Here is a 21,444-nt window from a genome sequence, read left to right on the forward strand (position 1 = left end):
ACGCTAACTCTAACACCAGACACAAACTATGGGCAACCAGTAAACAAACAACCAACACTGAACAAGCAGAAGAGCCGATATGTCTGTGTTTGATTTAAGGTACGAGGTGATTGTCTCTGTGTATTTAAAGATCCACACTCTCTGGACAAGGTCTGGTCGTTTAAAGTCATGGGGGAGGATACAACTATGAGAGTAAAGTAGTTTTTCTTCTTGCATGATGCATCATAGTAGTAAGAGTGGTTAACACATTTGGGATAAGGCTTTAAGGCTTTGGTGATCTAAACTGATTGGTTGCTTTCAGACGCTAACGTCTTTGTGGTTTAACCACAAGCTGCACAACAGATTAATAACTGATTCTGAGATATATTGAAATGTACTGGATGCTGTAGAGTGCGGCCTTTAGAAGAGATAAACCTAAATATACTGGATGTTGTGTAGAGGGACTTTTAGAAAGTATAAACTTTAATGTACTGGAGGCTGTGGAGAGGGAACTTTAGAAATAGAAACCTTAATGTACTGGATGCTTTATAGAGGGACCTTTAAAAAGTAGAAACTTTGGGATGTAAATCTGGCTTCACCATGATTTGTTTATTTATTAGGGAGTTTGATTATATGTGATCTATATCACTTTAAAATGTGATGTTCCAAATTATTATGATTGTCACAGCTACTAGAGTCATCTCAATCCGATGTTATGAAATTATGTCATTGTAAGTGGAATGGATGGTCAGATGATGTTGGTGAATGAAATGTTCTTCAGAGAAATATATATATTTTTCATTCACAATTGTATCATGAAAGAACATCTGGGGATATGCGTTATTCGTAACATTTTATTAATTTGAGCTAGTTCGGAAATGTTAATAAAATATTCACACAAAATCTTGTATTCTATTTATTTTCTCTTTTACTCTGTGTACGCTTACCCTATAATATTGTTAGATATTATCTATATTATAACACCATAATATTGTGGTTTTATAAATGTTTCTAAAGCATGGTTTCATTAACATCACAATATAGAATACTGTAAGTTTGTTGAAGATATATAGCGATAGGTCTACCTACTCGATGTAGTACCTTGTGACTTAGTCAGCCTCAGAGGTAAGTTTAAATGGGGACTTTTATTTAGAAATTTGGGTGAACCGGATGTGAACAGTGTAGCATTTCGTCTTGGATCCGGTAAGAGCGAAATGAGCAATATCAACTATCAAAGACGATCTTTCCATGTGATTTAAAAACGTTCTCCTGGCTGCTAGCTAGACGACTGAGGGCATGGAGCTTCGTTATACAGCATGGATCTATGTAAAATACCACGGATAAATCTAGTATACCATGGTTCTATCTAGTATACAAGAGGAGAATGCGGCCATGCGGACCTTCTCCTCGCAGTCCTCTCTGATTATTAAACTATCTCTGGAGACCACCTTGTCCGTCCTGGGGCAAACCTGGCGAGAGGCAACGCCCCCTCTCTGGCAGGTAGACAAATGATTCAGAAAGTTATATAGATTTATAGGCATGTAGTCCCAGGGAATGGTTCGATTAATTCCACCCTTTTCTGTCCATTACATCCTGATTTGTTTTATTTATAGTTTTACCGTTTCACTGTATTACATTTGTATGATTATATATTTGTTTTTGAATTTTTAATTAGTATTAGTATTTTATCACTTTATGTAAGCTGCCATTTATGCTATTGCTATGGTGAAAATACAATATTTTATAATATAGGTGATTTACAGTACTATAGTTACATATTTATGTTTATTACTGTTACTAGTTCTATGGTCCAGTAGTGATGCTCTGTAACTCCCAGTCGCAGGCTAGCAGTGTGGTGGACTCCATGGTGGAGCAGGCGGTCAGGAAGCTGTGTGAGGTGTTCTGGGAGCTGTACTCCACCCTGCTGGACCACAACCTGCCGGACCAGAACCAGCTGGAACAATACAGGAACCAGCTCCTCCAAGCCCAGCTGGACCAGAATCAGCTAGACCCAGACCGGAGCCCAGACCAAGACCCAGACCTGACCCCAGACCAGACTTTAGACCAGGGCCCCGGCCAGACTCTAGACCAGGGCCCAGACCAGACTCTAGACCAGAACACAGACCAGACTGTAGACCAGACTCTAGACCAGGACATAGACCAGACTCTAGACCAGACTGTAGAGCATGACTCAGACCAGACTCTAGACCAGGAGCCAGGGGGGGCCCCAAGACCCCCATTCGGTCTGATCATCAGAGATACTCCTGAAGACACAGTAGAAGGTAAATCTCTTCAACCAGCCAACTAAGCAGTTACAAACTCAACAGTTACCAATCAACCGATCCGTCTAAATTTGGGCCTTGGTTGTGTTGCCTTAACAGTGTGGAATGTGTGTGGATGATGGCTGGCCCGAGTTTGACTGATTGGACGCTGGGCCAGGTGAGGCTGCTAAAACCAGCCGTCATCCACACGCACTCGACATACTTACGTTCATTGGTGGTGATTTGAACCTCTCACATCCCCACGCCTAACCCTAAACCTTAACTCAAAGCCCTCCTCCAACACAGGAGCGAGCCAGGGTGTTGGAGGAGCGAGGGAGGAAGCGGAGGAGAGGAAGGAGCAGGAGAGGGAGAGGAGGAGGCAACGCTACAGGCTCAACGGCCAGCGGAGGCTGCCCCTGAAGAAGGAGAACCCCCTGTGCCGCGAGGAGGTCTCCCTGCCCTCCGCCCGGCTCCACGCTGACGTCAAGCGCTTCATGTGCGAGGTGTGTGGCCGGGGCTTCTCGCGGAGCAGGAGCCTCCAGGAGCACCAGACGGTGCACACGGGGGCCAGGGCCCACCCCTGCCCCACCTGCGGGAAGCGCTTCGGCACCGCCAGCAACCTGCGAGCCCACAGCCGGACGCACTCGGCCCAGAGGCCCTTCCCCTGCCCCCTGTGCGGCAAGAGCTTCAGGAGCAAGGTGGGGCTGGCCCAGCACGGCCCGGTCCACAGCGGTGCCAAGCCGTTCGTCTGCCCGACCTGCGGCCTCGCCTTCGGACTCAAGTACAACCTGCTGCGCCACCAGCGGCTTCACAGCTCTGAGAAGGCGTACCGCTGCTCAGACTGCGGGGAGAGCTTCTCCGGAGCCTGGGGGTTGAAGAAGCACTCGCTGGTCCACGGCGCCACCATGCCCTTCATGTGCGACCTCTGTGGGAAGACCTTCTTCTACAATTGTCAGCTGCTGAAGCACCAGCAGGTGGCGCACAGGAGCCCAGCAGGGGGCGGGGGCGGCGGCGGCGGCGGCGGCACCAGGAGAAGGCGGGCGGGCGCGGCGGCGGGGGGTGGGTTCAGCTGCCCGGTGTGTGTCAAGAGCTTCAGCAGCGCCGGCTCCCTGAAGACCCACCAGAAGAGCCACGACGCGCACAAGGAGTTCAGCTGCTCCGTCTGCGAGCGCAGCTTCCACCTCAAGCACCAGTACCTGTACCACCTGCGGCAGCACAGCGGGGAGCGGCCTCACGCCTGCTCCGAGTGCCCCCGGGCCTTCTACCTGCGGAGCCAGCTGCTCCTCCACCGGCGGCTCCACAGCGGCGAGCGGCCGCACGCCTGCCTGAGCTGCGGCAAGAGCTTCCGCACGCCGCAGAACTACCAGCGGCACCTGCGCGTTCACACGGGCGAGCGGCCGTACGAGTGCTCCGTCTGCGGTCGGCGCTTCCGCCAGTCCAACCAGCTCAAGTCGCACATGCAGACGCACACGGGCGTCAAGCTGTACCCCTGCGGCCGCTGCAGCCGCGGGTTCTCCGACTCCAGGCAGCTCAAGAAGCACAGCTGCCCCGACCAGGGCCCGAACAAGGACTCAGGAACCTCCCTAGGAACTTGACTAGGACCTCCCAGAACTCACTTGAACCCCACTCCACTAGAAGCACCCGAAAAAACCTGCCCACTAGAGCCACTGACCCACTAGAACCCACACCCAGCTAGGACGCTACGAAACTACTGACCCAGTAGAACCCCCACCCCATTTAACCACTAACCCACTGGAACCCCAACCCCACTAACCCACTATGCACCAGAACCCCCCCCCCCCCAACCCAGTAGATGCCCAACTAGAACCCCCACCACCGAAGAATTATCGCAGCATCAATAAATCCATATCAATCTTTAATTAGTCTGACTTGTATAAAGATTTATAATCATGAATAATCATTGTGATCATTCATTGACTTCAGTGTCACTCGTTTTGTTCGTTCAAAAACATTTATTTATTTTGTGTTCATAACGCGTTCACAATTGATATTGCATTGTAATGTGCTATGTCAAAATTTATATTGAAACGAATTTGGTTCACTTGCGGCAACATATTCTGTACACAACGTTTCATGAAGAAAAAATATGAGTTAATGGATACACGTAGCGATGTGGTATTAAACCACGTACCTTTTACTTTGAAAGGCAGTTTTGTTGATGACGTATGCCCACCATTGTGGCACTGGCAACGGATCCCGCGATACAAAGCTAAGCTATCAGGCTAATTTATATAGTTACTAAACTAAGTGATATTGATCAATGACCGACTTGAACCGGGTTGTATCATTCTATTGACAACAAGTAGTACGGGGGGGATCACTTGTTAAGTGCTAGTATTGAGTTTAGCAACGTTATCTTCTGTCCTGGTGAATGTTTTGCTCTGATTTCGAAGTAAAGACGAGGAATAAGGAGTAATCCCGGGATCCTGACGGTGAGTAGTGTACCAACCATGCGTGTTTGTTTTATTTAAAAACTACCAAGTAGAAGAACAAGTGAGTGAAGCTTAAGTGTTGCGGGAGTGGAGGTGCTAGGAGGAGACTACAGCAGTCCATTTGTCACTGTGGAGGTATTCGTAAAACGTACGGAGCCATACTATAAAACTGTATCGTAGCGTATGAAAAAGGTCAGTGGGGTTTCACGAGGACACATGCAAAAAGTACAGTGAGCACTTTACAAGACAGATTCGACATTTGAAAGTGATTTAAAAAGAGCAGTGTAATTGCGTCGTCAGCATGCAGTGGTGCAGAGTGACCAAATTGCTTGGGTTTATAAGTGAGGGTGTGTTCATACACGATCATAGCCCGGGAAAACCTTCTCCATTATCTGGAAGACAGACGGCACCATGGATGCGTGTTTTGACGTTTACCTACTAGAAACTAAACATCTGCTACCTCCATGCAGAGTTTATAATTGAGGGTGTATAATAGTGAAAATAGCGGGTATAGTGTATCATACAGATTGCAGATCACAAACCACACCTCCGGGTTCCAAGGGCGCGACTAGTTTAGTTCAGTAGGTTGGAGCAACACAGGGCAACCAGGCACCTTGCAACGTGATGCCCTTCAGTTTGTTATCATTATAATAGGGCTGGTGCTGAGTCTGCTCTCCGTCCTCCGCCAGGGTGATGCCCTTTATCCCTCGAGCTGGTTTCTGCTGGTTTCCGTGGTGACGGGGAGAGGGACCATGGCCCCAGTGTCAGAGGGGCAGCAGGGGCGGCGCCTGGTCAGAGAGGACTGCCTCTGTCCAGTGTGTATGGAGATTTACCTGGAACCAGTCACCCTGCCCTGTCAGCACACCTTCTGCAAGGTAACCTGTTCACAACCTACTCTATGACCTACTGTAACTACATACAATAATAACATACTGTAACACAGCATGCCGTAATAACCATACTGTGACTACGTGCCATAATAACCATACGGTAACAACGTTCTAATAGGCATACTGAAACTACGTACAATAATAACCATACTGTTACTACATACCATAAAAACGATACTGTGACAACAGACTATAATAACGTACCGTATTGTTAGCCTTGTTTCCTCAAGTCGGTGGACCAGGCCACGCTGTGCTGCCCTCTGTGCCGAAAGAGGATCTCCACCTGGGCACGCCTCAACAGCCGCAAGAAGACCCTGGTCAACGAGGAGCTGTGGCGGGAGGTGCAGGACGCTTTCCCCCTGCAGTGCCAGCGTCGCCTCAATGGGGAGGAGGAGGTGGACGAGGAGCACGGTAGGAGGAACTGGAGGGAGGCGTCAACCAGGAGAACTAGCAAAACATAATGTGACAACGAACATACTGTATTTACATACTGTCAGTACGTTTACATGCGCAGCTTAATCAGATTAAAGTCATAGTTCGACTATGCTCCTCATTCGGACAACTGCAATTATACATGATGGAGGTGAGAAAATCGATTCATTGGCCGAAGCATTTAATTCCCCGGAACGATAGGTGGCGCTGTGCCCATTTCAACTAGTGGTAATAGAGCCACCGATTGACCTCTTTACGTCACTAGCAACCACAAACTCAGGCGGCCGCATCATTCGAGAAAGATGTTTTCGGTAGACAGCTGTCAGTTCACTTCGGGTCCATGGCATTTCTCCGACGCCCCATTGTTCCGACCTCTCGGCCGCATAGCTCCTCCGGGAGTCCACATACGGCAACAATACCTTCCTCCTCCATGTCGTGTTCAAATCTGGAATTCAGAGAGTCAAAGCCAGAGTTCTTGGGTGAAATCGAAGTGTTACACCTTTCCTGCTGTCGGCTCCCAGACCGTAGTCGAGGAGCACAGGAGAGTCGTTCCCTCCAGGGCCGATGTTCTCTCGGGGATAAGACCCTTCACTTTGACCGGCAGTGGGTCTGCTTATAGGTCAGAGTGAAGCGGCCACCGATTATTGACATGCTGGGTACTTTATTCGTAGTTCCACTGACTTAACAGTGCACGTTGGCACATAACCGGACTCGTTCATTCACTAAACTGACATGCGCAACCGCTCGCTCTCCTCGCTCGGCCGCTCACTCGCTGAAGTCACTCATACACACACTGCCATTCTCGCACACACACATATGCTACTCTTGTAACAGTAGCATACTCTCGTTACGAGAGTAGCATATGTGTGTGCGCGAGAATGGTGTGTACTGAATGCATGTTGATGATGATACACTACTTAAAGGGGGTAACTACACTTGCACGATACCGGCTTTCTCCATCTTCTTCGCCACCTTTTTAAATAAAACGGTTTCTCGGTTTCCGACGGCGACAACAACATGACTATCGTCTCCTTATACTTCCGGCTCACGGCCCCCTGGAAAAATCCAGAGCATGCGCAGAACGCATAATCCGATTCCAATCCGATTGACCGTATACATGCACGCTTAATTAGACTAACAATCGAATAATCTAGGGGTCTTAATTCGACTATGAGTAACTCGATTCGATTCGGTTTTAGTCTGACTAAGGTGTATACATGCATCTTAACAATGCAATCATAGTCGGACTAAGCCAATAGTTAAACTTTCTTGAGTGTCATGTAAACACACTCTGTGATAACCAAAATGCTACTACATACCATAATGCAATGATGTAACTACATACCATAATAAGATACTGGAACTACATACCATAATAATATACTGGAACTACATACCATAATAAAATAATGTTACTACATAATAACATAATGTAACTAAATACCATAATAACGGAACTACTTAACATGATAACATAATTTAACTACATACAATAATAACATACTGTAACTATAAACCATAATAGCCACCCCGTAACAACAAACCATAATAACCATGCTGTAACAACGTACTATCATAGCCATACTGTAACTACAGGCAAAAATAAATAATCTGTAACTACATACCATAAGAACATACTTTTGCAACATACCCTTTAACATAATGTAACTGCATACCATAATTACTATACTGTAGCTACATACCATAATAACCCTACTGTAGCTACATACCCTTATAACATACTGTAACTACATACCATAATTACTATACTGTAGGTACATACCATAATAACCCTACTGTAGCTACACACCCTTATAACATGCTGTAACTACATACCATAATGACTAACTGTAACCATAGTAACGTGTTGTGCTACAGCGGAGTCCTCGAGGCCCAGAGTCTGCCAGCCAGGAGAAGTGAGGAAGGAGTACGAGGACCAGGTCTCCAGGGTACGGCCGAGTCTTAACATTTACACTTTAGACTTCTGGTTTTATACTCTACCGTTTTAGTTGGATACTTTAGACTTCTAGTTGTACACTGAAGAGTTTTAGTTGTGTACTTAGGGTTGTAGTGTATACAGTTACACCCTCAAGTGCCATAATACACGGATACCAACAAAATACCACGTATATTGATTTTGGAGTAATATATTGTGGGGCAGTACAATGTTCATTGTATCTCAGCATCCCTTAAGTCGATACCTGGGCTCTGACCAGTCTGTTGACTCCAAGCAAACTGTATTTGACTTCTTCAGCCAGTAGGGGGCACCGTAGTAACAGCGTCACAGAGCTGTTGACCCACTTATTGTGGTAACGATCGTGGGATTTCCCAAATAATAAAATTGACACTTCTAAATGCAAACATATGTTTCTGTAAAAAATTTGCTGTAACTAAGATATTCACAGATCCTTTTTGTCCCAAGGACAGATTATGCTTCACATGCATTTTTAAGATATTACCACATTGTTAGATTGAATCTAGGGCCTATCATAGCCCCTTTCAACACCGCTTGTTCAGCACGGAATGGGGTTACTTCTGATGTTGGATGGTCAGAGGTATCGACAAATCCCGATCAGTGTCTCTGTGTGAAAGGGTGATGTGGGGGATCTGTGTGAGAGGGCATTGTAATGGTCTAGTTGACGTGTGTGTGCGTGTGCGTGTGCGTGTGCAGCTGGAGGAGGAGCGTCGTGTGGGGGAGGAGGCGGAGAGCAGGGCAAGTGAGGAGTTCATCCAGCTCCTCCTGCAGGAGGAGGAGCAGCGTTTAGCCCAGGAGAGAAGGCGGCAAGAGGAGAAGCTTGAGGAGGACGAGAGGCTGGCACGCCTCCTCAGCCAGGAGCTGGTCTGTCTGTCCGTCAACCTTTCTGTCTGCTCGTCTACCTGTCTGTCATTCTGCTAGTCTACCGGTCTGTCTACCGGTCTGTCTGACTGTCTGTGACTGCCTGTCTATCTGTATGCCGTTTGTTGTTCTATCGGCTGTCTGTCTGTCTGTACCTGTCTGCTGATTATGCTAATGGTATGTTTATTATATATAGTATGTTAATAATGTTGACTAATAATAGTAATGCTGATAATAGTCTTTTGTTAATGATTATACTAATTAATAATATTTGTTATGTTGATTAGGTTTAATTCTAGAAATAGTAATAATAATGTTATTTAATGCTAATTTTAATAATCGTATCCATGTCCGGTACTTATTCATGCTCTGTCCTCTTTACAGAACTCCTCTCCGGTGTCTGCCAAGATAAAACCTGCCCCTGGACAAATAGACAGGTAGGAACCTACAGGTGGACATTAGACAGGTAGGAACCTACAGGTGGACATTAGACAGGTAGGAACCTACAGGTGAACATTAGACAGGTAGGAACCTACAGGTGGACATTAGACAGGTAGGAACCTAGTGGTGGATATTAGACAGGTAGGAACCTACAGGTGGACATTAGACAGGTAGGAACCTACAGGTGGACATTAGACAGGTAGGAACCTACAGGTGGACATTAGACAGGTAGGAACCTACAGGTGGACATTAGACGGGTAGGAACCTACAGGTGGACATTAGACGGGTAGGAACCTACAGGTGGACATTAAACAGGTAGGAACCTACAGGTGGACATTAGACGGGTAGGAACCTACAGGTGGACATTAGACAGGTAGGAACCTACAGGTGGACATTAGACAGGTAGGAACCTACAGGTGGACATTAGACGGGTAGGAACCTACAGGTGGACATTAGACAGGTAGGAACCTACTGGTAGGAGTGTATTTTGAATATTTTTTTTATGATCTCCAGGTTCCTGTGTCCACTGCCTCCCAGACCAACCAGTTCAGACACCAACAGGGTATGTCTCTCTATCTCATGTCTGTCTCACGCTTTCCCTGCTTGTTTGTCTCTCTTTCTCTTCTTGTCTGTCTGTCTCTGTCTGCCTGTCTGTTTTTCTGTCTCTCCTTCGCTCTCTTCGTGTGAAGTGTTAAATGCATTTCTACAGCACTTTTCAGACCCGGGGTCAATTAAAGCTCTTTACATTTATTGCCTTGTATTCATCCATTCCTTCAGCCTTTGGTACCCATCCATACACCGATTCACCCAGTCACAGCGGTGTCAGCTATGCAAGACAACAGCTAGGTCCTTTACCTGTTATTTGGTTTGATTGTTTTTCAGCACAGAAGGGACTTTATTCTTGTGTTTGTCTTGTGTGACAGTGTTTATCGCAGTTAGTAACCGGGTCAGGTCAAAGTAGTGGGATCTAGGGCTGATCTTGGTCAATATTGAAATCACGATTATTCTAACGTTTATTTTTGAGTCTGAAAATTTGAAATTTCGCCTTTTAAGTAATACAAAAAAGAATAATAATACACCAAATGGTCAAAAATAAAATTGTCCATTCTAAAATGATTTACAGATATGTATCCAGCTGTTCTGCCCTTTCTATAAAACATTGATAAAAAAAAAAATAATAATGTTGATTGTGTTAATGTTGTGATCGTTTGACGCTGAAATCAAAATCGCGATCAAAATTAGATTAATAGCCCAGCCCTTGTTGGATCCTTACTAAAAGTATACCATGTCTTCTGTCCACACTAGGACAACATACTGCTCACCCCCCCACCCCCAGACATCACCAGACCAGCTTCACCCAGACACCCGGACACCCCCCGACCGGCTCCCCCAGGAGACCCAGACCAGACCGAAGCCACCCCCGTCCTGACCCCATCCTCCAAGAGAGGCAGCGTCCATGTGGAGACGGGCTCAGCCTCCTCCTCCTCCTGCAAGAGACGCTGCTCTTCCCACCCCAGCACCTGGCCGCACCAGCAGGTCTCAGACGGTTCTGGAGTCCGAGGGGGCGGGGAGGAGGAGGAGGGGGAGGAGGAGGTCTGTGTTCTCCTGGTGGAGGAGCTGAGCCGGCAGGAGGAGGCGCTGTTCGGCCGACGTCAGCAGGAGGAGCAGGACCGTCTGGTGGCTGAGCTCCTCCAGAAGGAGCTGAACAAGGAGGAGCAGCGGGCCTTCACCGACCGCAGCAAAGGCTCCGCTGACCCTTACCAGCTGCGCCGCAAAGCCAGAACCCCCAGCAGAACCTCCTCCTCCTCCTCCTCCAAACGAAATGAGGTGGGAGCAGAGCGAAGGGCTACTCCTAACAGACAGACGGCCAGCAGCTCAAGCTCCGGCCCCGCCCCTCACCTGCCAGGGGCCAATAAGCAGGCCTCACTAAAGGATATGTTCCGACGCCTCTCCAACTGAGATCGGGACCATCGGACCTTAGTTTCTCCCCCCACGCTTCCTCCCTGCTAACATTCATTGCCAAGTACGTTAGCATCATTACACTGCTCGTAGTGCACAGTATGCTGTATGTTGGCATCCTAACACTGCTTCTAGCGCACAGTATGCTGTATGTTAGCATCCTAACACTGCTTGTAGCGCACAGTATGCTGTATGTTAGCATCCTAACACTGCTTGTAGCGCACAGTATGCTGTATGTTAGCATCCTAACACTGCTTCTAGCGCACAGTATGCTGTATGTTAGCATCCTAACACTGCTTCTAGCGCACAGTATGCTGTATGTTAGCATCCTAACACTGCTTGTAGCGCACAGTATGCTGTATGTTAGCATCCTAACGCTTCTTGTTGCTGACAGTTTGTTAGCATAGCATCATAATGCTGCTTGTTGCGTCAGGTTTACAGTACGTTAGCATCATAATGCTGCTTGTTGCGTCAGGTTTACAGTACGTTAGCATTGCGCTGCCTGTGGCGCAATGCTAATGTTTACAGTTCACAGCATGTGATTGCGAGACTGATATGAGTGAGTTGACCTGACTGCGATAAGGTTTGCATCAGCAGTTCCTCTAAATGTTGCAGTTATTCTGGAAATAAACTGCCCACTGGTAGCTGTTATGTCTTGGTCTGGTTTGTTACAGGAACTCACTGCCGGGCTACAGGACACCGGCTCAGATCAGGCCTGGAACTATTGTCCGTTAACTACCGCTCTCTCCTTATTCCCCCCTCAAACAATGTAGGACAATCCGTCCCAGGTATGTACCCTGTCCGCAGGGCCTAATATAACCACAAGATCAGGGAATCCATCCTTTGACTTCTTCTGCAAAGTCTGGGTTCGCTCAGCTCATCTTGACCAATCAGAGAAGGTTACCATTTTAGTGTCTGTTCCACTTGATGTGGTGAGTCAGATGCGGTGCTGCTTAGATCTGAGGATCTGCTCTGTGATTTTGCTACAGTCAGTTGGAGGAAATAACCAATCAGCACGAGAGTCTGAGTCATCTGAGAAGCTGAAGAACAGCAAAGCAGCATATATATTGGGGGTGTGACGACATGGCCGTTTTTGGTCCACACCCAAACTTTATAAAAAATGAGTAAATGACATTTGACATTGTTATGAAGATGCTGCTTTATATGAAGAAAATGTATGTAATAATGTGTAATTAAAATATGAATCAATCGTGTTTACACAATTTCTTGGTTTAATCTTGAATAAATAAGAAAAGTAACCTGCTAAAATATATTATAAGCAAACATAAATAGCTGAATACTATTTTCAAAGTCGCGTTGGCGTGGTGTTATAGCCTACTATAAGCTGTCAGAGAAGCTTAACCCTCTCTCGGACGCAGCAGGCAACCCCTGCCCAGACAGAGCTCGCTTTCCGGGGCTTTCGCTAGACGTTACAAGAACTCGAGCTGCGGTACCAAGTTGTATGAATGAGATGGGGAGGGCCGGACCTGAGCCGGGCATGCAGCTGGATCTACAGGTGGAGCTGGGCAAGGTCAAGCTCCACCCATTGGCTCTTCTGCAATGAGGAGTCTCTCACTCACAGCTGCAGCCGCTGGTCGACTGTTTCTTGTTCACTTCGACATTCAAGTAAACCACACACAGTCTTATTGCATCCATAGTAGTGAACTAGATCTAGGATCTCTATTTTTGTATTGACCATTCATCTCGGTGGCAGTCTTCGTCGGCGCTACAAGACAATGCTTAATTGCACTGCGTGACGTGAATATAGATTGCATTTGGTCACATGAGGAGTGCAGTTGTGTCGCAACATCTTCGTTTACGCACTTCCTCCAAAAGAGTTACATCATCATCATAGAGTTATCGAACACTTCCCTTATCTTAAGCCCCCTCATCCTTGTTATTACCTTCCCGATTTTACACTTAGATTATAAATAAATAAAAAAACTAATAAATCGACTGGTCCACCCTGCAATGAAAATGATGAAAAGCAATGAAAATGATATCTCAAACGCTCTTTCAGAGAACTTTAGGTTAATTGAGGAACATTACTTCTGACCCCTCCAATATTCTGCATTCAGAATACGAACTGCTCCAATCAGACGCTACAGGGTTCCAAATAAATACAGGAAAAGATACATGACCAGCTATAAAAACTCTTTCATCACTCTTTCTGTCAATCTCTAAGGGGCAGTGTTGAAAAGTTAAATACACTATTGTCTGTCTTGCTTGTGCTATGCACTTTATGTCTGTTATGGCAGCATTATTGTATGCATTTTTATGTTATAGCCTTTATTTTCTTCCCCTGCAACAAATTAAGTGATCTACGGTTCTAGTTCTAGTTTTTGCAGACCCTTTAATGTACTAACATGCCCTATTATGTACTATAATACCCTATAATGTAATACCATACCCTTGAATTTACTAAAATACACTCTAACGTACTAAAATACCCTCTAGTAACGTTCTTACATACAATCTAATGTTCTAAAATGCCCTTATATGGTGTTCTAACATACCCTAACTAAAACAGCCCCTAACTAACTAGGATAACTCTGATTTGAGTTAATTGCTGATCTTATTGTCGTTAACCGGGTGGTTGGGAGCCAACTGACCTGCTGAGTGAGGCGTTGATTCCGTGGCTAACATGCTTCATGTATGTTGAGTTCCCCATGGACATATGAGGGAGGGAGGGAGGAGGGGGTGGTGGTGGCGTGGTCCATTTTGGACCAATATAAGTTGTTTTGGTTCCTCATCTAGTCAACTCCTGTCAAGGGCCGGCTGCAGTCAACACGGTGAGACCAGCCTCCTCACTCCTTCAGTGTGATAGTGACTCCTGGTAGTATTTTAGTATGATCTGTATTTTTTATATGTTCTGGTAATATGTTATTATTATCCTGGTAGTATTTTGGTTTGTTCTGGTATGTTAATATGTTAATATGTTCTGGTAATATGGTAGTATGTCCTGGTAGTATTTTAGTGTGATCTGGTATGTTAATATGTATTATGTAGTAGGTATGTGTGTTGGTATGTTTGGGTAGAATGTAAGATAAGGGTACATAGATAATTGTATTAATAATTTAATTATATTAATGTAATTTAATTAATGTCATTGCATTAATAATAGCAATAATGTTATAATGTTATAGTCCATTAGATGTATATGATATAACAATGGAACGGCATCACTGTGATTGGATACTGGGCTGTCAATCAAGTGTGCTCATTTGAATATTATGGCAGAAGCTATGATATGCTGGTAAGACTATTTATGTGATACTAATATACCTTTCAATGTATATTTAGGGTTGGGATGTGTGTTGCTAGTTGTCTGAGATGTGTTGCCAAGATGCTGGTCAGCCTATCGATTATCTGCATCCTTGCCAACATCCTGCTGCTACTTCCTGGTTTTAACATCTACTTCCTGCTGGAGGGTCATGTGACCAGACAGGCTACCTGGAGCACAGGCATCTGGAGCTCTGGAATACTGGTGAGAGAGAGACAGAGACAGTGAGAAGTAGAGATAGATAGAGAGACAGACATAGTGAGAGGGAGAGAGCGAGAGAGAAAGATAATGAAAGACAGAGAGAGAGACACAGAGAGAGAGAGAGACATAGATGGAAAGAGAGAGAGAGAGAGAGAGAGAGAGAGAGAGAGAGAGAGAGAGAGAGAGAGAGAGAGAGAGAGAGAGAGAGAGAGACTAAAGACATAGATAGAGACATGAAAGAGAGAGAGAGAGACAAACAGAGAGAGAGCGTGAGACAGACAGACAAAGGGAGAAAGACAGAGAGAAAGATAGTTAGAGACATTGACATTGAGTGACAGAGAGACATAGACACAGATAGAGACAGAGAGATGGGCAGAGAGATGAGAGAGAGAGACTGATACACAGAGAGACAGACACAAAGAGAGAGAGAGAGAGAAAGACAAAGTCACAGAGGGGGAGAGAGACTTTAAAGATGCATGTGAATGTTGTGGATCTATTTTATGCATCGGCATCCCATTATTGTGTTGATACAATACAACACAATAAAGGCGCCTCTAAATTAAATGTATTATTATTATTATAGTTCCTGAAAATATTCTTTACCAAACAAGGTTGTGGTGCATTCAGGTCACATGGTGTTGAAATTTAGTCATTTGGAGAGTTCTGCATGATGTGACGTGGTTTCAAATGGACAATATAGAGCTGTCATAGGACCCAGACGGACACCACTCACTGTTGCCGGTGTGTGTGTGTGTGTGTGTGTGTGTGTGTGTGTGTGTGTGTGTGTGTGTGTGTGTGTGCGTGTGCGTGTGCGTGTGTGAGTGTGTAGGTGCTGGTGGGAGCGAGAGCCTTCATGACCAGCAGTAAGACCAAAGGATGCTTTGCCTTCAGAACCCAGGTAGAGAAAACATAGATATACATACATAGAGATACACACATTAAGATAAATACATAGACATACATACATAGGGTATTGTAGTTTATGTATGTATATTTTGTAGTATATGTAGACGTATTTGCAGCTGGGCTACAGTGCCTCGGTCTTGCTGGGTATTGTAGTTTATGTATCAATATATTGTAGTTTATTTCTGTCTAGATGTGTTTCCAGCTGAACTACAGTGCCCTGATCCTGCTGGGTTCGGGGTTCTGCAGCTGGGTCAGTGTGACTGGATTGGTCCAGGGACCGCTCTGCCTCTACAACACATCGGCTGGACAAGTCTGGGGAGTCCCTCTACAGCCCTACCCTGACCGGTACACATACACGCACACACACGCACACACATACACACACACACACGCACACACACACAGAGGCACACGCACACGCACATGCACATGCACATGCACATGCACATGCACACACACACACACACACACATGCACACACACACGCATACACACACATGCACACGTATGAACATACACACACACACAGACACACACACGCACACACACACAAAGGTCAATTTCATGTCCGCTATTTATGCATCTGTTAACAGGAAGTGTGTGTGTGTGTGTGTGTGTGTGTGTGTGTGTGTGTGTGTGTGTGTGTGTGTGTGTGTGTGTGTGTGTGTGTGTGTGTGTGTGTGTGTGTGTGTGTGTGTGTGTGTGTGTGTGTGTGTGTGTGTGTGTGCGTGCGTGTGTGTGTGTTTGTACATGTGTTCGGTGGGTAGCTTCCCAGGCTACCTGTACAACAGGACAATGTGGGAGGGTGTGTGTGAGAGACCCAGAGGTGTGGTCATGTGGAACATGGTTCTCTTCTCTGTCCTGGCTCTCAGCTCCGCCCTGCAGCTCCTGTTCACCACAGGGAACCTCTTCAACCTGCTGCTAGGAATCCTGCTGGGTACACAAACACATGCACACGCACACACACACACACACACACACACACACACACACACACACACACACACACACACACACACACACACACACACACACACACACACACACACACACATACGCACACTGCAACACACACACACACAGACCCATCATGCAACACACATACACACACGTATTAGGTTTTTTAAACAAAAATGTACATCCAGGACTATTTAAATTGTGCTATTTAAATGTTATCATTGGAATGGAGACATGGTGACGTCTATCCTGGTCAGCCTTCATGTTACCTCCTGCGTAACAGTGTTCATGTATTTTAGGCTGCGGTGGGTGACAGTATGTGTGTGTTTGTGTGTGTTCCAGGTGATACCCATTCCGGTGTGAAGAAAAGCAATAATCAAGAAGTGTCATGATGCCTTTATTTTGTTTCTGTTATGTGTATATAATTTATTGAGTTTTGAAGCTCCTGTTATTGAACTGACATGTCATGTTAAGGTTTCTATTTTTTAAGGTTTTTATTGCTGTTTCTTATGTAAAACCTGCAGTACTTCACATGTTGTACTACGGCTATTTACCCTATTAAAAAACACCTGTACTAGACAATTTCTCAAGAATAAAAGGCTTCCATCTATGAGACCTTCCATTCGAAAACTCAATAAATCTTACATCAGGACGTCATTCAGTCCTACATTTTCTGAAGACAGTGACCTATAGCTATAGCTGCTATTTTAGCCACAACTATAGCTAACTGCAGATACAACTTTAGCTAACTGCGGCAACTACTATAGCTAACATCAGCTACTAGTATAGCCAACAATGGTGTCGTGACTTATTTGGGTTAGAAAAAAGCTTTAAAAAAGAAAACATGACGGATCAACAAAAACCTTTTCTAACATATATATCATAGGGGCTGTCACTGAGCGGTTAAAAAACTGTACCGCTTCCCGTCTACCTATTCCGTTACCCTGTGCCACTGAGCAGTTAGTATAGGAATGAATGGGCGGCCATTTTCCAGTCCGTGGTCCATCCTTTATTATGTCCATGCTAAATACACACATCTGCGCTTCACCAACCCAAATACTGCATCCCTAGCATGTCAAATGCAAAATATGTTTCACTAAATGAAAACAGATAAAACTCAATGGGCTAAGCCAAAACCATGTTGCATATAAATCAAACATTATATCAAACCAAAAAATGGCTACAACTATGGTTAATTACAGCTTCATCTAAAGCTAAAGACAGTTGCTACAATAGCTAACTACAGATAGCACTAAAGCTTACAACAGCTGCAACTAAAACAAATACAGGTTATACTATAGCAAACTACAGCCACTATAGTTACATAGTTGCAGGTTTTAAGTTATGTTGATGATTGATAACTAGGTTCCTTAGAGAATAATACATCATACAGGCAGGCAAACAGGTAGACAGACAGGTTCACAGACAGACAGACAGACAGACAGACAAACAATGTTTAAAATCGGTCTAATAATACATGAACATGTGTATATAATGATATTATAATAATGTCTCCCTGGTCCTGATGTTTCCTGTTCCGGTCTGGGCTTTGATCCAGCCACGCTCCGCACACACCAGCACACCAGGGGGGGGGGGGGGGGTGTTTGTGATGAAGATGGAGGAGGATGGGGATGACCTCCTCCTGCTGTCCATTTCTCTCCTGCTGATTTCCTCTTCCTGTGATTCTCTCTCGCCTCAGCTTCTCTATCGGGCGACTCACCCCCGCACTGAGTGGGATTGAGAGAGAGAGAGAGAGAGAGAGAGAGAGAGAGAGAGAGAGAGAGAGAGAGAGAGAGAGAGAGAGAGAGAGAGAGAGAGAGAGAGAGAGAGAGAGAGAGAGAGAGAAAGAGAGAGAGAGAGAGGGAGAGAGAGAGAGAGGGAGAGAGAGAGAGAGAGAGAGAGAGAGAGAGAGAGAAGCTGAGCGATATTATCTCTCTCAATGTCTCTGTGGCAGAGAGAATATCCTGTGAGTCTTACCCGTCCAGACCATCTTCATGAAGAACGACTTCCAGAACAAGTAGGCCAACTAAAACTTAACTTTACAATATTATATAAAATGTATATTGTATTAACTTTATAAAGTGATGTTTAACTTATATTATTAAATATAACTTTATGTAAAACACTGATTGATAAACCTACATTGTGAGAGCCGAGAGAGAGAAAGAGACAGAGAGAGAGAGAGATGGAGAGAGATAAGATAGATATTGTTGTTGTTTTTTATACCTTCGTCTTATAAGATAAAAGCAACAATTGACATTGTATCCAATTCCCCCTAATGTAAAAGATATATATTTACATTACCAAAACCACCACACATTTAATTAAAATAAAAAATGTCAATGATAACAAAATATATTACAATAGCAAAATATATATTCAGTGAAAGGTATCTTATAATAAGTACTCATCTAATAATAACATGCTAGTTACATGCTAACAGCACGATAGAAAAATTGTATCAACATGATATACACATGCTAACAACATGCCAGTCACATACGAACACCATGCTAGTCACACTAACAACATGCTAGCGGAATGCAAATAACTTCCAGGAGTTGAACCAGCAACTCTGTTACTGAGCTATGTGTTTCTCTCCCCAGACATGGAGCACATTAACTCCTCCCACTTCCCGACCAGGCCGTCAGAGCTGAGCAGCTGCTTCACCCACCAGGTGCTCCCGGCCCTCTACCTGCTGGTGTGTCTGGTGGGCGTGGTCCTCAACGTCCCGGCCGCCTGGCTCCTGCTGCGCGTGCCCAGCGAACGCCCCCTGGTGGTGTACCTGAAGAACATGGTGGGGGCCGACCTGCTCCTCCTCTCCACCATCCCCCTCAAGGTGGGGGCGGAGCTCAGGATGGGGGGGCGGGGCCTGCAGGTGGCCGTGTGTCGCTACAGCGCCGTCCTCTTCTACTCCTCCATGTACGTGGGCATCGTGTTCATGGGCCTCATCAGCCTGGACCGCTACGTCACCATCACCCGGCGCACCTCCACCTCCTGGCTCCTGCACAGGGTGGGCGTGGCCCGCCTCCTGGCACTGGTCACATGGTGCCTCCTGCTCCTCAGCGTGCTGCCCAACGTCCTGCTGACCAGCCGCTACCCCCTCCCCAACTCCTCCGTCTCCTGCATGGAGCTGAAGACGCCCCTGGGCCTGCAGTGGCACCGCGCCTCCACCCTGAGCAGCGTGGCGCTCTTCTGGGCCACGCTGCTCCTCCTCTGCTCCTGCTACGCCTCCATCGCCCGCCGCGTCTTCCGCTCCTCCCGCCGCGAGCGCGGCGGGGGCCCGTGCCGGCGCTCGGGGCGCAGCATCGTGGTGCTGCTCCTGGTGTTCCTGCTGTGCTTTGTGCCCTACCACGCCTGCAGGGTGCCCTACACGCTGAGCCAGACGGCCGGGGCCGGCTTCAGCCAGCACACGCGCTACGTCCTCTTCCAGCTGAAGGAGGCCACGCTCCTGCTGTCCTCCGTCAACGTTTGCCTGGACCCCCTCATCTACTTCTTCATGTGCAGGAGCTTCAGGGAGTCACTGCTGAGGAAGATGGCTGGAGGGGGACAGAGGAGGAGAGCAGGGGAGTGGAGGTGAGAGGAGGAGAGGAGAGGCAAGGAGAGGAGAGGAGAGGAGAGGAGAGGAGAGGAGAGGAGAGGAGAGGAGAGGAGAGGAGAGGAGAGGAGAGGCAAGGAAAGGAGAGGAGAGGAAAGGAGGAGGAGAAGAGAAGTGAGAAGACAAGGAGAGGGGAAGATAGGGATATTTTTTTAATATATTTTCTATGTAATTAATGAAGTACAATAAATTTCTACAAACATTTCTGCAACATATGGTTGGTTCTCTGTGTGATGTTTGTTTTACATGAATGCTGTTGAAGTTATCAGTAAAATAAGTGTATGGGCGTGTGTGTGATCTAGATTGATCTTCTTTCTGCTGTAATTTGTGATAAGGCTATATGTTCTACTTCCTGTTTCATAAACACCAGGGTAACACTTATAAACGACATCAACTTTTATGTAGATTATTGTTGAACTAACTTTATCATAGACAGCTGCTCAGAACATGCATATAAAGACTAAATATGTCTCAGCTAAAACACCTTGAACATTCTTGCGAATTTCGAAAAAACGTATTTGATTTATTTATGTAGCGTTTAAATAAGTCTCTAGATCAACAGAGTGAAAGAGGAAGACCAAATATGGCAAGAGGGTTTGAAGCGTTTCCTGTCAACAGCGGCTTGATAGGCTACACAAACTCTCCTTGAAGTGTGTCGGGTGGACCTCACAGGATGTTACCCAACTCCCAGCAGCTTTATTTATGTTTTCATCATGCATTTCATCAACTGCAACAGATATGTTGGGCTTCTGGATGCTATATGGGGTCAAATAGCATAAATCAAGAATCTAATAACATCTTATCTCATTGTGTGTGTGTGTGTGTGTGTGTGTGTGTGTGTGTGTGTGTGTGTGTGTGTGTGTGTGTGTGTGTGTGTGTGTGTGTGTGTGTGTGTGTGTGTGTGTGTGTGTGTGTGTGTGTGTGTGTGTGTGTGTGCGCGTGCGTGCGTGTGAGTGCGTGTGTTTATGTGTGCGTGCGTGTGTTTATGTGTGCGTGCGTGTGTGCCCGTGTGTCTGAGTGTGCGTGTGCGTTGGTGTTTATGCTTATGTTAATATGTTTGTTGAGCCCGATATTCAAATATTTTGATATTCGTCAAGGTTTGGGTCAAGTTCTAAATTGTATATTTAGAACTTTAAATTATCTGTTTTCAACCCTTAACCCATGTGTGATGTCCAGGTCAGATAAACGGAACAAAGTGAAGTCCGGTCCGGTTCCGAACGAGAAATCCAGGCCATGTCTTGCGTCTCA

The 21,444-nt window shown here is 45.8% G+C and overlaps 5 protein-coding genes across 5 annotated transcripts in view; all 5 read left to right on the forward strand.

The window, feature by feature from the left end:
* Positions 1-1,007, forward strand: part of exoc3l2b (exocyst complex component 3-like 2b) — a 7,802-nt gene extending 6,795 nt beyond the window's left edge. Inside the window, exon 9 of the mRNA XM_056610374.1 lies at positions 1-1,007. This exon is cut by the window's left edge and continues 1,278 nt beyond it. The gene's annotated coding sequence lies outside the window, so the exon portion shown is untranslated.
* A 12-nt stretch (positions 1,008-1,019) lies between these two features.
* Positions 1,020-3,835, forward strand: LOC130405324 (zinc finger protein ZFP2-like). Its single transcript, XM_056610375.1, has 3 exons — positions 1,020-1,479; positions 1,817-2,261; positions 2,547-3,835. The coding sequence occupies exons 1-3, from the start codon at positions 1,336-1,338 to the stop codon at positions 3,833-3,835; spliced, it is 1,878 nt and encodes a 625-aa protein (XP_056466350.1). The 5' UTR covers positions 1,020-1,335.
* A 558-nt stretch (positions 3,836-4,393) lies between these two features.
* Positions 4,394-12,709, forward strand: rnf168 (ring finger protein 168). The gene is made up of 8 exons (XM_056611954.1): positions 4,394-4,693; positions 5,383-5,568; positions 5,799-5,994; positions 7,894-7,964; positions 8,687-8,854; positions 9,236-9,288; positions 9,806-9,854; positions 10,598-12,709. Exons 2-8 carry the CDS (start codon positions 5,446-5,448, stop codon positions 11,249-11,251), a joined length of 1,314 nt encoding a protein of 437 aa, XP_056467929.1. The 5' UTR covers positions 4,394-4,693; positions 5,383-5,445; the 3' UTR covers positions 11,252-12,709.
* Positions 12,710-14,027: 1,318 nt separating this feature from the next.
* Positions 14,028-17,191, forward strand: LOC130406413 (transmembrane 4 L6 family member 1). The gene is made up of 6 exons (XM_056611976.1): positions 14,028-14,043; positions 14,555-14,738; positions 15,565-15,633; positions 15,832-15,986; positions 16,514-16,578; positions 16,941-17,191. Exons 2-6 carry the CDS (start codon positions 14,562-14,564, stop codon positions 16,988-16,990), a joined length of 516 nt encoding a protein of 171 aa, XP_056467951.1. The 5' UTR covers positions 14,028-14,043; positions 14,555-14,561; the 3' UTR covers positions 16,991-17,191.
* Positions 17,192-19,206: 2,015 nt separating this feature from the next.
* LOC130405325 (P2Y purinoceptor 14-like) lies at positions 19,207-21,381 on the forward strand. The gene is made up of 2 exons (XM_056610376.1): positions 19,207-20,136; positions 21,373-21,381. The coding sequence occupies exons 1-2, from the start codon at positions 19,207-19,209 to the stop codon at positions 21,379-21,381; spliced, it is 939 nt and encodes a 312-aa protein (XP_056466351.1).
* Positions 21,382-21,444: the final 63 nt, after the last annotated feature.

Source organism: Gadus chalcogrammus, chromosome 16, assembly GCF_026213295.1.
Source record: "Gadus chalcogrammus isolate NIFS_2021 chromosome 16, NIFS_Gcha_1.0, whole genome shotgun sequence".
Lineage (NCBI taxonomy): Eukaryota > Metazoa > Chordata > Actinopteri > Gadiformes > Gadidae > Gadus > Gadus chalcogrammus.